Below are 15,325 nucleotides of genomic sequence, written 5' to 3'. Positions count from 1 at the left end.
AGCTAGTAGCACTTCTAATGGGAAGAGCTAGAGAGAGACAGTCCCAGAGATAGATTACAGATTTCTTTTCACTAGATATGGGATAGCCAGAGGAGCAGCCATCACTGTAGAGCTCGGCCCACACTCATTGGACCACTACTGGCACTCTCATTGACCGAGCACTGGAGCTACAAAGATCGAGACGGCCACGATTGAGGACAGGGGCTACACAGCATCGACAAAGACTACAACAGAGGATTCGAGCCATACTCTCTCGACGTCCAGAGTGCATATGAGGATGGACTCTAGTAGTAGTAGTATTTTTGTTCTAGTCTTTTTGTACCCAGACATGGTATCAGATTCACAATTTTATAACAGTTTGGTCTCATAGGTCATTTTGGCCTTTTGAAAACGTTAAAATAACATTTCATTTCATTTCTCTCTCTCTCTCTCTCTCTCTCTCTCTCTCTCTCTCTCTCTCTCTCTCTCTCTCTCTCTCTCTCTCTCTCTCTCTCTCCACCGCAGGTTATGGCATGTCGTGAACCCTAACACTAACACAACCCATAGGTTATGGCGTGTCGTGACCTGTTATGCTAGGGTTTGCTGCCGCTGACGTTGCCTCCTTCAAGCTTGCACACGTCGCGTTCTGCCTCTGCAAACCCTACCTGGCTGCCTGCAACCATCTGCACGTGCACAGACCTGCTAATCAATGACGACCTGCACCTATTTTGCACGCCATAGTTGACCGCCTCCACGCTGTTGTCCTGCCCGTTTGTGTGTTGCTTCCCTGTCCGTCTGTGCCAAACTATCTTGCTACCTGCAGGGGAGTACTCAGGTGTTCGAGCGCTATCCCTGTTGTTGTAGCCTACATTGAGTACGTGTTGGCCACTTATACAGATCCCGCCACTACCATTGATTAGCATGTTACCAGTGTTGGCTTTGCTCCTCCTTTGGCGTGCACAAAGGAGGAGCATGTTACCAGTGTTGGCTTTGCTCCTCCTTTGGCGTACACAAATAGAACAAGTGGACATGAGAAAGCAAAACGACATGGCCGACCCCCTTGAAGATGCCATCCAAAATGCAAAGAGGAAATGCAAGAGACCAGTGGATCTTGAGGATCGGCGGGTGACGGCCAAGGATGAGGAGATTGCACGACTCAAGAAGGAGCTTGAAGTGGTCTGCTTCAAAGTGCACTTGAAGAAGGGGAACTCCAACCATCGGTACTGGAAGAGCTCAAACACCATAATAGAGCAAGTGCGAGTCATCAAAGAAGGGGAGGAGCAAAATAAAGAAATGACGACTTCTTGGGTGGACATAATTACAAAAACTCAAAATAAAGCGGATGAGGCAGAGAAATGGATTAAGGTAACCAGAAAAGGCAAAGGCAAAGAATCGAGCCCCACCCGCACACCCACCATCATTAACTTGACACTAGCAGAGGAGCAAAGGAGACGTTTGTGTTCCCTATATGTAAGGAGTACCGGCCTCAAAGACCAAGATAATCTTGAGGAAGAGGTCAATGAACTCATGTTTATGATGGGGGTTATTGCACCAGTGCATACAAAGGTTTGGCGAGTAGGTAACAAGAAAAGTGAAAGCAGGTGGGAAAATTCCAAGGAAAGAGCGCTTATCCTCCGCTTCCCCTCTCTCGAAGCAAAGGCGGATTTTTTGAAAAAAAGACCCACTCTTAAGAAGACGGGTATTTTTCTTGTAGATGAGCTCACACTCTCGTAGATTGCTCATATGAAGAAGATAATGCCAGAGATTAAAGCGGGAAGGGAAAAAGGGAAGACTGCTTTTTATAGAGATGGGAGGGTCGTGATAATGGAGCGACGGTCCACATGACGGTGCGTGACCTATGGGGCTAAATTAAAGGTGGTTGCCTGGAACTGTAATGGATCTCTACACCTTGATTTAGGTGCCTTTGAGGATAGTTTACTGGGAGGGACATCATATCTATTCCTAGACGCATCAGACTTCCGGGCAATCCGTGCCACAGGTGAGCGAATATAGATGGGAGACAGCTTGCACACATGAGACCCGATTAGAGCATTGAGGACGAGGCTCAAGGGGGGGAGTGGCAGTTTTATTCAGGGAGGAGTTGCAGCCATTGCTACATATAGCATGCAAGGATGAGCAGGCTAGGTACATGTAGGTGAGACTGAAGGCAGAGACAGGCAGATATCTATACATTGCTATTTGCTACTTCCCTCCTAGTACGTCAGTATATGCACCTTTTCTATCTTGGATAATGGCATATGGGAGTTTTCCAGGGATGGTGACATTATCATACTGGGGGATTTCAATGCTAGGACTGCCCATCATTAGATAGTATTCTATGATACTTCAAAGGAGATGCTTAGGGAGCTTGATGTTACAGAGATGGGTTTATCCAAATTATCACAAGATGAGGAACACACTCAGTATGGAAAATTCTTGATAGATATGGGGATTATTATGTATGGGGTGCACATTTGGGGCCCCTCAGTTGGTTTTCACGGCATAGCTGAGTTGGTTTTCACGGCATAGCTGACAGCACTAATGGATGGAAAGGGATGGAGAGGCCCTTGGTATCTATGATTTCCCGGATGATTAGAGCCAAGGCCTCAATACCTCATGAGATTATTAGAGCAGAGCTAGTTGCCGCTCGAGTGGTGATTGAGGCACTTACTAGATCAGTCTCTTTCATACATAGCTTGTGGGACCTTCCCAGAAACAAATATGCATAGCTTGCTCTTGAGTCTTCTCAGCAGTTGGCCTTACAAGGATGCACGGCCTGCTGGTATGGACATATGACTTCTTGGTTTTAGATGCATGATTTCAGCATGGACAGACTGTCTCTCTTCCAGTACACTTTGGAGGCCCCCTCTCTCACTATGACATGGACAAAGATTACTAGACTTATCCATTAGGACTTGATTCAGATGGACACAAGAGGGACTTGGATAGAGCCTACTCAGGAGTTGGGCACGAAGATGGCTTTTTACAGAGCACATTTTCTCCAACTCACGGTAGATGGCTTTGTAGTCAAGCCCAGCTATATGGATACACATTTACCATATGGGGTGCAGTGTCCTATTGGCCAGATACGCACATCCTGACATCAACTTGAGATTGTGACAGGCAGATACAGAGGAGTTCCAGTTGAGGTCAGGGTATGTCGTTATGCCATAGGGAGCCAGAGACAGAGTTGCATTACATATATTATTGATTTGCATACTATGAGATTCGCGGGCGATTCTGTTGCTTATTCAGGGAGGGTTTTGGACCACTTTCCAGAGTTATGGGATACCAGGATCAAAGATGCTTGGGTCTGTTCTTGTTTGAGTTGAGGAGACATAGAGAGTGCTTGTTGAGGCGACCAGAGAGACAGACTCAGCGGTAGGTTACGGACTATTTCAGGCCAGCCATTACCATTAGACAGCTAGACAGACAGATTCTGCAGCAAAGTTCGGATCCCACCTCCACTAGAGGCACACTGATTGATCGTTCAATGAACCTAGGGAGATCCAACTGCCCACGATTATAGAGGAGGATTCATATTATTTTGGCGCGCCATGCACGATGCCCAGTCAGGTTATTGACCATGGAGGACATCGAGGAGATCCAACACCGACCGATGCTGGATTTACGCTGAGCTGGAGGATTATCCCCTTCTTAGTAGCTTAAGTTTCTTGCACCCCTCATTATTATTTTTTTTTTTTGAGAAAAAGATCCTTCTATTAGTTAATGAAAACTGCCCATGGGGCTACAACCACCTCTGCAAGAGAGGGCTACAACAATCATGATGGGGAGACTCTCCCAATGAAAAAACAGCATATGTACAATGAGGCTAAATCAAGAGATGGGAGGAGGGAAGAGCCACACAGGTGGACAGTAGTGCCATCTGAGCACACCCTGGACCATGGTGAAGAAAGGCCCAAGACGCCAGAGTCGAAGGAAAGCCTCTTCGCTCTCCCGCATGCGGTCAGAGCTGCCGTGGAGTCTCTCAAACTGTCCTCTGAGAGTATGGATCAGCTCTAGCCAAAGATCCCAAACAGTTTCTACTGGTGGTACAGGGCGAGCCTCGAAGATACGGAAGCAGTGGGCCCGCCAGATCAACCAGAGTGTCAGGTCACTAATGAGCTCCCAACACTCTCTCTCACTGCACCACTCCTGTGGAGTAAGCTCTATAGCAGGCTGGAATGTAGGTCGACCCCCCTGTATCACTATCATCCTGCTAGTGGAGGATAGCTCAAACTGAAGTGACAGGCCCGTGAGAGTAGACCAAGCAGCTGCTCCCCATGTGAACTGCCGAGCTATGGAAGAGCTGGCATCAGTCGAACAACACGAAGACACACCTTCTGTGCCAAAGGACAGTCCCAAAGACGGTGACGCTGACTCTCCACAAGATGGTCACAAGCTGCACATGCGGTCGAGAGACCACTATGTACAAGCCAGCTCCCAACTACTGTAGCTCGGTGTGCAACCAGCCACTGGAACAAAGTGACTCACCTCGGCTATCTGGAGTCCCACAACCTCTCCCAAAAAGCTACCAAGAACTCAGCTATGAGACTCTCCTCCTACCAATGAGGTGCTGCAGCAGGACGAGCCTCTCTCTGCTCTACCAGTATGTGACGTCCCAGTCGAATAGTGTACTGAAAGAAAGGGACACTTGGATGGCTGCTGACGAGAAAGGGTCCCTCCAAAGACACTCTCCAGGATCCCACTGTACTCGTGCCAGTGGAAAGCTCTCCCAAACCCACTGTCTCCAGTGGCCAGTCTCAAGAGCTTTTGTGTTTGGATCTATGACACAAGTCCTCCCACAGATGCCCACCACTTGGATCCTCTGAAAACAGCATTGTCACCTGTGGAGCCTCTACTGCAACTCTGTGTAAACGTTCCTTACCCTGTAGCTCGTAAAACAGGGAGCGTATAGTCTTTGAGCAAGCCCGAATTGAGATGAGAACCTCCAGTCGCGTGAAGGCTCCCATCCATCTGGGCACTGTTGACTCCAGAGGTGTGAGCCACTCAGCTGGTACTGCCTCTGAGATGTCCTGACACATGCTGTGCACCCCTCTCATGCCCTGTAGTTGAATGCCCTGAAGCTCCTCTGACAAGCCTGAAAACTGTAAACAGTCACCTAAAGAGCATGCTGGACCCTCTGCCATGGGACCCTAGGAAACATGAGGCCGACTGCCAACCAAGTGGCATCTCTGAGTGCTAACCATGGGGTTCCAAGCAAGGGGCTGTCTCAGGCGCTCCTCCGTGCAAGTAGGCTGACGTTGCTCCAGGCCTCTCTACAGTTGCTCCCAAGATCGGAGCAGACAAGCGAGCGAAGCAGTCCTCCAATCTCCTACTCAAGCCAACTCTGTGCATCTCTGTGAAAATCCATCTAGTCGAGGGTCGCCAGGGGCCTCCAGCCCTAGGCACCCTAGCACTAAGCCGCTAAAGCAAGAATCCTTCCAGGGCTCCTCACCTGGAAGAAGTCCTCTGACGATGAACTTCCCAAGAAGGGCTCTGCTCTGCTGTGCAGGTCTATGATCCACAACCCTCTCTTCGAACAAGGAAGAGTGATGACCTGCCATGCCACTTTGGCCCGGGCTATCTGAGTGTCACGCCCTGACCAAAGGAAGTTCCTGATCAGCCTCTCTACCTAGCTGATACAAGAACTCGAGAAGATCCAACAAGAAGTGATGTACCACATAGTAGCCAACAACACCTGGTTGGCCACTACAACTCTGCCTGCCAGAGAAAGTCGTGCGGAGCTCCAATGTAACAACTTCCTTCTGATAGACAAGAGGAGGGGAGCAATCTGCTGCTCGGGAGACAAGTCCAAACCTACCTAACAGCCCAAGTACCGAATTGTAGTCCTTGGAGGAATCCATCTGAAACCCTCCCCTGGCATCCAATCCGGCGTAGGAGCACTACCAACCGAGAAAGCCACTGTCTTTCTCCAGTTGATCAGTGCGCCAGATGCACAAAAAAAAGTCTCAAGAGCCTACTCACACCTGGGAAGGTTGGCCTCCTGGCCATCCAAGTACAAGGCTGAGTCGTCTACAAATTAGCGTCCAGTAGCTCATCTTCCCGAATAGGGAGCGTTAAGCCACGTAAACCAACGTATTGTGAAACCAAAAACCTGCATTGTCTCAGCATAGAACAGAAAGAGGAAGGGGGCAAGAGGGCAGCCCTGTTTGACCAAACGTGTGAGCATGAAACGATCACCTCTACCTCCTGACAAAAGCACATGACTGTGTGCCCGTCTGTACAAAGCTGACACCCCTCTGATCCAAGCATCTGAGAAGCCCATCCTGGGTAGAGTGCTCTCCAAAAAGTCCCAGTCAACTCTGTCGTAGGCCTTCTCAAAATGGAGAAGAAGAATCACCAAATCCTCACCACGGAGCCGTGCGAGGGCAGAAGCCTCCCGAAAAGTAAAGATGTTTTCAAGGATACTACGCTCCTTGACGAAACCTGTCTATCTCCTATGTATAATGCTCTCTAGAAGTGGCTGAATCCTCAAACTCAGGGCCTTGGCAAGAATTTTGTAGGCTGATCTAAGGATGGTGATGGAGTGCCACTCTTGAATCTCATCCAAGGAGCCACCCTCCTTGGGAATGAAGTAGATCAGGCACTCACTGATGGTGTCAGGCATCTCACCTGTGTGCAGGATGTACTGAAAATCACTTTAGAGATCTGAGCCAAGCAAGTCCCAGTTTTCCAAGAAAAAGTTGGGAGTCAAGCCATCCTCACCTGGACAGCTACCACGGGGGAGTGCACTAAGAGCCATGTGCAGCCTCTCTAGTTGTAGAGGCAGCTCAAGCCTCTGGCGCATCTCCTCAGTCACAAGACAAGGCATTTGTGCCCACACCTGCTCTGTGCATGTATCCTGACGCTCTGACTTGGGCTCTGCAGATAGTAAATCACGGTAAAAGTCAGTATCAACTGCACGCATGTCCTCTGGCTCTGAAACAACTGACCCGTGGGGCCTCCTCAATTGTCATACCTTGGCATGCGTATGCCGAGGTCCCACTGCCTCAGAGAAAGCGCTTGTCACTTTGTCACCCACTTGGGCCCACTGAGATCATAGTTACCCGGAACGCGGAACGGGAACGGCGTGGAACGGGAGGCATAAAAACACCCAAATAATGCAATTTCAAGCTCTGTGTGATTGAATAGAAGTAGTATCTCAGAGTCCTTTGATTCTTAACACTCAAAAAACACTTGATTTGAAGACCATTCAGTCTTACTATGGCAAACGTGTGTCTTGTAGGCTTGAAAGCTTGAGAGGGGGAGAGAGGGAAGGGAGAGAGAGAGAGCTTGAAAGTTGAGAGAGAGAGAGAGAGAGAGAGGGGGAGAGCTTGTAGCCTTGTAGACTCTAGAGTCTAGACTTGAAAGCTTGAAAGAGGCTAGAGCTTGAGAGTTGAGACTTGAGAGGGTAGAGCTTTAGCTTTGGCCCTTGAAAGCTTTTGTGCATTGTGAAGGTAAGGGGTGGGGGAAGGGACATTTAACAAGGGGAAGGCTCACAAGACAAATCACCAAAATCTGAAAATTTGCCCATTCCCAGCCGTTCCGGTACCAAAAGTCTCTGTGGAACGTCTGGCCGTTCCGAACCATGTACCCCCCCCCCCCAGAACGCCGTTCCCTGCCCATGGGGTGGCATTCCTCAGTAACTATGACTGAGATGCCTGTCGATGGAAATCAAACTCATGGCGCCTCTCCTTTGTGCTGACGAGCTCCTGGAGAGCCTGCTGTAACTTCTCCTCCAACCAAGGACTGTCTGGATGCTGCTCCTGCATCCTCTGCAAGGAAGCAACACCCCGTTGGAGACGCTGCTCCTCCTCTCTCGCTGCAGCTAGGCGAGCCGAAGACTCCTGAAGAAAGAGTCGACTAAGCTTAGCAAGTCTTGAGGCCACTCTGTCAGCAGGAGAATCTTGCATGTCCAGGCTCTCTGTCCAAAGAGCCTCCACTTGCTCTCGAAGCGCCGAGTCCAGCAAGACCCTCGCTGGGATGCAAAGCATCGTGCTCCCCCTCCTCTGCCTATCAGTCACTGTAAGGATCACTGGAGCATGGTCTGAAAAGGAAGTCCCTGCCAGAATGCCAACTGTCACACCCAAGTCACAGAAGTGGTCACTAGTGTAGAAGCGATCTATCCGAGATAGATTCACGCCTCCCACTCTGCGGTCCGAACGAGAGAAGGCCAAGCTGTCTGGGGGCCTCACGAAGCTGGAATGCTGCCACACATCTGAAACCCGCAGTCATACATAATCTCTCCCAAGCTGCCAACTCAACTCCACCTCCACTAGAGGCACACTGATTGACCGTTCAATGGACCTAGGGAGATCCAGCCACCCACGATTATAGAGGAGGATTCATATTATTTTGGCGCGCCATGCACGATGCCTAGTCAGGTTATTGACCATGGAGGACATCGAGGAGATCCAACACCGGCCGATGCTGGATTTACTCTGAGCTAGAGGATTATCCCCTTCTTAGTAGCTTAAGTTTCTTGCACCCCTCATTATTTTGTACCTTTGTATTGATTAGAGAGTCTCTAGTCTTTCCCCCACTTTCACTTTCACTACAACATCTTGTTTAAGATGTTAGTCTTTCTTTCAGCACACAGACTTTGTATTAGATTCGCCAGTTTGTAACTTGTTGGGCTCATAGGTCATTTTGGCCTTTTGTAGACGTTAATATATCATTTCATTTCTCTCTCTCAGAGACAAATTCTTGACCTCTTCAGATGAGTTGTTGTACACCTTGAACCTCGACCCCCTCTTTCCCCAACTGAAGTATATAATAGTCTCTAACTCTCATCTCCCCTATCCTGTTCACCATGTTTATTCACCTTTGCATCAATGTATGACAGACGCAAATTTTAGATTTTGTTCATGTCATAGCTTTCCAGACAGAGTTATTCAGATTTAATTGGGATGTAACTCCTGGTCTCATAGGTCATTTTGGCCTTTTGAAGACATTGAATAAAACATTTTATTTCATTTCATTTCTCTCTTTGCAAAGAAAGACGCTGATTTCTATTACATGTTTACTATGTTTATTTTTCGTTGTGGGTTGTCAAATTGATGGTGTTGTTTTCTTCCCGGAAAGCTCCGATGAGGTGTAAATTCCGCCCTTTAGTATCTCTAATCTTGGTTCCTGAATATGTAGCTAGGAGCTGTGTTTGATGACATTCAGAGAGAGAACACAATTATCTGTGTGGACACTTTCAATTCAACCAAGAAACACATGGGAGTGGTAATTGAGGTAAACACAGCAGATTCTTCGTTTCTATGACACATCATCAAACAACGTATATGATTGTTGATCCTTGTCGATCAGGAGAAAAATGGAAGTGTTTGGGCTCATTGGAAGGGAGCTTCAGAAGTCTTGCTAAAACAGTGTACCAGATATATTGATGCAGAGGGCAATCTCTTTGATCTTACAAAAGAAAAGGTTACATCTTACCATGTTAAGGTAAACAGAAAGAATGGGCGGGGATAAATAAGAATTATGAGCTTGCCTAGCCAGGACACCATCGCTCTAAACATGACAACCAATTGGACAGCCAAGAATTCGGTTTCCTTGTTTGAGGCGAAAAATGCTTATGGCTACCACTAACAAATCCAGACCCCCAGATTTTCATCAGATTTATCTATGTACACAAGAAATCTTCAGACGTTTACTCACTCCCTGAAGATCGTATAAGAAGGTGTGATAGTTATGTTGGTTTGCAACAGCTTTATCAACAGGGATTGCTTGCTAGATAGGACATGGTGGATGGACTTCACTTTGTTAACAACATCACCTTGTTCACAAGTGATCATCATCAGCATGTTGTGTTACTCTTTCTTTGTCACTTTCCCTCGCTAATTTTCATTCAATCTTCTACAGCTGTATGGTGAATCTGCAAACCATACGCACCTGCCATTTGACCACCCTGCAGGTTGTGTTTAATCGAAAGATCATGTGTCTTCCAATGAGCCTAAATGGAAAGTTGGCTTTCAGTGCTAGACAATGGTCGTTGTTTCCAAGGGAATGGTAAATGGGCTATCATCAAGCATTGTTTGATGCTCATCTTAGAAAGCCGCGTAGGTAAGAATTCAGGCCATCAATTCACATATGGCAAAGTGCCTGACTGCTCTTTCCTGGTTGAGAAGAAGGTTTTACTAGGAGTAAGAGTCTTTCTTCTAAACTCAAAGTTGGTCAATAGCCGAAACCAGATTGCCACTTCGTGTTGAAGTGGCGACTTGATAGATTGAGGAAAAGGCTCCTTTGAGCAATATGAGATGGCATAATTCAGTTATGTTCAGCAAGATAATTGTATGTCTTCATCTCGCTTCTTGTAATTGAACGCGGGTACGTAAAGGACAACAGAGTTTTACGGCTTTGATGACTCTGTGAGGATATCTGCTTCTTTCCCATCAAGGTTTACTCAGCTCATCCTATGTTAATGTTGTGGATTATTAGCTTCAATTACACCTTATCTACAGTATTTAGCACTGAAATTTCAGCAACTAATCATTGGAAGATGTTTCTTAAGACATAATGATGATGTTCATTCTCATGACATGAAAGAGATGAAAAGAAAAGATTGTGGGGGTATGTATGATTAATGTACAGGTTCTTATAGATTCATCATAGGTATTGACTCTGTGTTTTTCTTTTCTTAGATGGAAGAGCTGGAAGGAATCATTGTTACTTTTGCCAACTCTGCACTTCGAACTCTTTGCTTTGCATGTAGAGAGCTACCAGAGCATGAAACCCAGGTGTTAAGGGTTAAAAAAGCGCAGCCAGACATCCCAGATCAAAACTTGACATGTTTGGCTATTGTTGGAATCAAAGATCCTCTGAGGCCAGGTGTGACAGATGCTGTGCATAAATGTCAGATTGCAGGCATAAAGGTTAGGTTCTTTTTCGAAAACATAATAATTCTAGAAGTGAATTGACCGAGGAGTGGTTGCCAAGTGGACACCGTGGCCAGCCTATCACTTACCACTATAGGCCAGATATGTGTAGCTGTGCCTCAGAGATATTTCTTAGAAGTTATGGATGGGATGTATCCTAGTCAATCTTGTACAAGTCATTGTCACAGCACTCTCTTAGCACTGTTTGAGCCTTGACACCCCCATTGTATCTTGTGAGCAACTGGTTGGAGATGTGTGTATTGCCAACCAGTTTGTAGTTGATATTGTAGCAGGGCTACAGTGTCACTAGCAGCAGTTAGTTACAGTTGGTCAGGAGTTCACACTGGACAGACTCTCGCCTAGGCAGCGACACGTGGCAAGTGTTACGGATGGTGGTCTAGTGGAAACCGTTGCCAGATCACCACCACCTCAGTTAGGCAACCAGTCTGTAGTTGATATTGTAGCAGGGCTACAGTGTCACTAGCGGCAGTTAGTTATAGTTGGTCAGGAGTTCACACTGGACGGTCTCTCACCTAGGCAGTGACACGTGGCACGTGTTACGGATGGTGGTCTAGTGGACACCGTGGCCAGATCACCACCACCTCATTTAGTAGGCCTAGCTGGATTGGGATATCTGCCAGGCGTTGGTGTCTCTTTAGGAGATACATATGTGTGGTTGGTGCGAGTCGTAGGATACATTATCATCTTCTACTTTGTGTGGTCAAGCGTCTTGAGTCTATTGTCTTGAGTTTAGGCATAGCACGTCTGCACTATCTGTAGCAGGCTACAATGTCACTTTCACAGGACACACAGTTAGTACAGTTGGTCTGGTCTGGTTCACACTGGACGGATTCTCTGGGTTGGGCAGTGACACATGGCAGGGATACGGACGGTGGTCTAATGGACATCGTGGCTAGGTCACCACCTCCACTCAGTCTGGAGAAAAACTTAGATGGCTGACATTTATGAGCCGTTGGTGGCTCTTTGTGGTGGTACATGTGAGTAGTATCTGTTGGGTCAGGATGGTCATCTTCTTTATATATGGTCCAACGGCGTCGTCGAGGGCAACGAGTCTATACACACAGCACGTTTGCACCATCCATGCACATCTGAGCCTCGACACCCCCTTTGTACCTGTGAGTTCTGGGCTAGAGCTGAGTGTGCTGCCACCCCAGAGTCTGTATCGGTTCTTTGAGATAGTCGAGTTTATATGTTTTGGTCTATTGCTGTTGCTGTGTCTCTGTGATGATCAGCTGTTATCTATTGTTTCCCTTGTTTTCATTCTGTTTTGAGTGAGATGTCACGCACATTGCACTGAGGAGCACCCACTGTAGAGAGCATGACACACTATCCGCACTATAGGTGCTCTCATTTTGGCACGCCCTGTGGGACCTCAACTGAAGTCTCACTCTCTGTTGAGGTACAAATCGAGGAGCTAGCTGGTTTTTACCTAGCTTCGCCTACTTTGCCTTGCACTATGCAACCTGCTAGTCTGGTCATCTCTCGCCCTGGTCCAACCAGCTCTCGTCTTGGTCTAGGCCTTCCTCGTCCCTGGTCTAGCCAGGTGGTCTAGTCACTTGCCCTGGTCTAGTAGAGTCTAGACCTGTGTTCAACCAATTAAAGGTCTTCTTGCCCAAAGCTTTGTTGGGTTTGTGGTCACTGCATGACACAAACAAGGCGGTCATCAGAGCGTCAAAGCGCACAACTAAGTCCTCTTGAAGTACTACAACAGAAGACGTCAGCCTTTGGTATCTAGTAAAGGTCCACCAACCTCATCACCCATACCTCCATCCGGTTCTACATCTTCCAGGTCACCTTCCCAGCTCTCTCCCATTTTGTTACAGCAAGTAATTGAGCAACGGGCTCCTGAGCAAGCGGGCATGGAGGCTTTGACCAGTGTTTTGGCCAAGGTAAACATCAAGTTTCCTACTTTCAAGGGACTCTCCTCAGAAGATGCAAACGACCACGCAAGGAGGTTTGTATCTCTCTGTAGAGGTCGTGGTCTTAATAGAGAAGATGCTTATTTGGTACTCTTTCCATCTACCTTGGATGGCTTGGCAGACAAGTGGTACAACCAGTTCGCAGAGAACCATTTTGTAACTTGGGCAGCTTTAAGACAATAGTTTTGTGCAGCATTCAGGCCAGGTGACTACCAGGAAAAGGTTTTGGATGAGTTGGCCAACATGGTGCTCCAGCCAGAGCAGACTTTTGCAGAACTCATGACTAAAACCAAGTCTCTGGTCGCCAAGCTTCCTCAACCACCAGGTGAGTTCATGGTCAAGAAATGGGACTTCTCAGCAAAAACTGAGAGAGAATCTCCGACCTGATGTCACCTTGGAGGAGTTTGTTGCGGTTGCTACTAGGATAGAGGGGCCAAGGAAGTTGTTTACCAACTCTTCTCAAGTAGAGACTGCCTCTGTACTCTTGGAGAGTCTGTCTGACCCTTTGACTTCCTTACGCAGGGAACTTGAAGCCCTTAAACTACAATGCGCTCTTCAAGAGGAGAAATCAATCTCTCTTAGACAGGAGAAGCCCCCACATCATGAGGCTTTGGATCAAATTATGAGAGAGCTAGAAGAGCTTCGGTCTTAGTAGGAGACTAAAGATATGGTATGGTGTAGCTCGTGTCGCTCTCCAGGACACCCTCTACAGGATTGTCCCCTTCGGGCTTACTACCACATCTGCGAAAAGTCTGGGCATGAGGACAAGGACTGCTACTACCTCAAGGGATTGAGACAAATACAGCAAAGTCTTGGTCCTACTCTTCAACAAGGGTCAGCACCTGCATCCAACATGGTCTCTCCCTGTGGCCATCCACACCACATGCCCCCTTTATTGTCAGCCCCTCCTATGCAAGGTATGCAGAGCACTTTTCCCTCTTAGAGCTCTTATCACACCCATGCTCCCTCCCCACGTCACAGCTTCTATGCCTCCACCTCCAACTCCATGGAGCAAGGACCATCTCGTCCTTCGACTCGCCCATTGAATCGGCCCATTTAGTGCTACAGATGCGGGGAATATTGTCATTACCAAAGCAAATGCCCTCTGCCCAAAGGGCCCCTCCCTGCCGTCATTGCCCTGAAACGAAGGATTGCTACAATAAAGATTGCCCTAAACTTCGTGTATCCACGGCTGCGAACCCAAATCAAAGCCAAAATGAGTTTACCTTTCCCAAGCTCAATTTGATAGCAGTTAGCACCACTCCTCAACCACCCCCTTCCGCCCATGTGGCTACAACTCTAGAGAAGTTGCAGTTGGTAGAGGAGCCAGCGGGCGTCCTCACCCGGGCCCAAAGAGCCGCTCTCGGTCTTAGTATTCCAACACGTTCAACTCCCCCACTCATTCTCCCAACAATGGATACTCTACCTTCAGTTGGCGCCAAGCTTTCACTCAGTGAGAAGCAAGAATTCAAATCTTTGCTCTCCGATATTGATGAATCCTTCATGGAAGCAGTGGCTGATCTACAGCAGATCAATGTACCAGAAAAGCCACTGGAAGAAAAAGAAAAGCCTATAGCAGAGACAATGTTGAAGAACACTTTTCAACGAGTGTCGCTCTATGACATGCTGCGGCTAGATGCGAGTTTTCAAAGTGACACCCTTACAATTATTCAATCAATTTACCCCGAAGCATGTCCTAGTGGCGGGCACCTCGCACTGCAACCATCCTAGTCCTATGTGATATCCCATCACGATGCTCCCCTCACGGATTATAAAAGCCCTCGTCTCACCGTGTTCGTCTTGGGGTAGCAATTTTTAGGAGTAATTGTGGATGGTGGATCTGGCATCAATATGATGCTTGAGTTCACTATGATGGCTTTACGACTCTGCAGGTACAAGTTTTCACTTTTAGTTTGGATTTTGTTGTGATTCGTCTTCCACAGGTGGAGGGCAGATTTCCCTTACTCATCGGTAGACCATGGCTGCGACATACTAAAGCACTTCATGATCGAGGAAACGATGCCATGTGGATACATACTCCTGGCTCCCCGATGCAACCAATCCACCTAGAAGGAGGCATGGATCCCGTCGTGCAACATAGTTCTTTGTCCCTAGCAACCAGCCTTGAATTGGAACAGCCTACTCCAGCTGACGGGTCAGATGATGATCTGTTGGAGTGGTTGGATGCTACCAAATCTATGCCCTGTTTTGGAGTCTCAATTCACTCTTTACTTGAAGGTACACCCTCTTCCAATGTTTCCATAGTAGCTAAACCTAATGAGCCACCTGAGCCAGCTCAAAGGTTGACGGTCACAGAAGCTACTCCTAATGCGCCCTTGGTGGAAGCCTTTGAATTTGGTGAGCCTATGAAGAATCATAGAAGCGGGAAGAAATCACCTCTACAAGAGTTCACCCCCCCTCAAACATCAGCCCCAGTGGTGTCTGCTTCTCCGACCAGAACAAAGCTCTCCTCTGTGTCTAGTGATCTCCCTTCACAGAGCTTGTCTTGCTTGATGAATTCCT

General features: G+C 47.6%; 1 protein-coding gene and 1 pseudogene across 1 annotated transcript in view; both read left to right on the top strand.

Moving 5' to 3' along the window:
• LOC147452818 (calcium-transporting ATPase 10, plasma membrane-type-like) overlaps positions 1-15,325 on the top strand; it is a 60,850-nt gene that overhangs the window by 14,709 nt on the left and 30,816 nt on the right. The window contains exons 4-6 of the mRNA XM_086519027.1: positions 9,127-9,222; positions 9,298-9,411; positions 10,629-10,859. Coding sequence (XP_086375153.1) covers positions 9,127-9,222; positions 9,298-9,411; positions 10,629-10,859 — 441 coding nt within the window. The remainder of the gene's footprint in view (positions 1-9,126; positions 9,223-9,297; positions 9,412-10,628; positions 10,860-15,325) is intronic.
• LOC147452819 (uncharacterized) lies at positions 2,955-3,508 on the top strand (annotated as a pseudogene).

The sequence above is a fragment of the Adiantum capillus-veneris genome, chromosome 8 (assembly GCF_014529385.1).
Source record: "Adiantum capillus-veneris isolate H3 chromosome 8, ASM1452938v2, whole genome shotgun sequence".
In the NCBI taxonomy this organism is placed as follows: domain Eukaryota; kingdom Viridiplantae; phylum Streptophyta; class Polypodiopsida; order Polypodiales; family Pteridaceae; genus Adiantum; species Adiantum capillus-veneris.
Note: the sequence above shows the minus strand (reverse complement) of the source record. Positions and strands in the feature narration are given on the sequence as shown.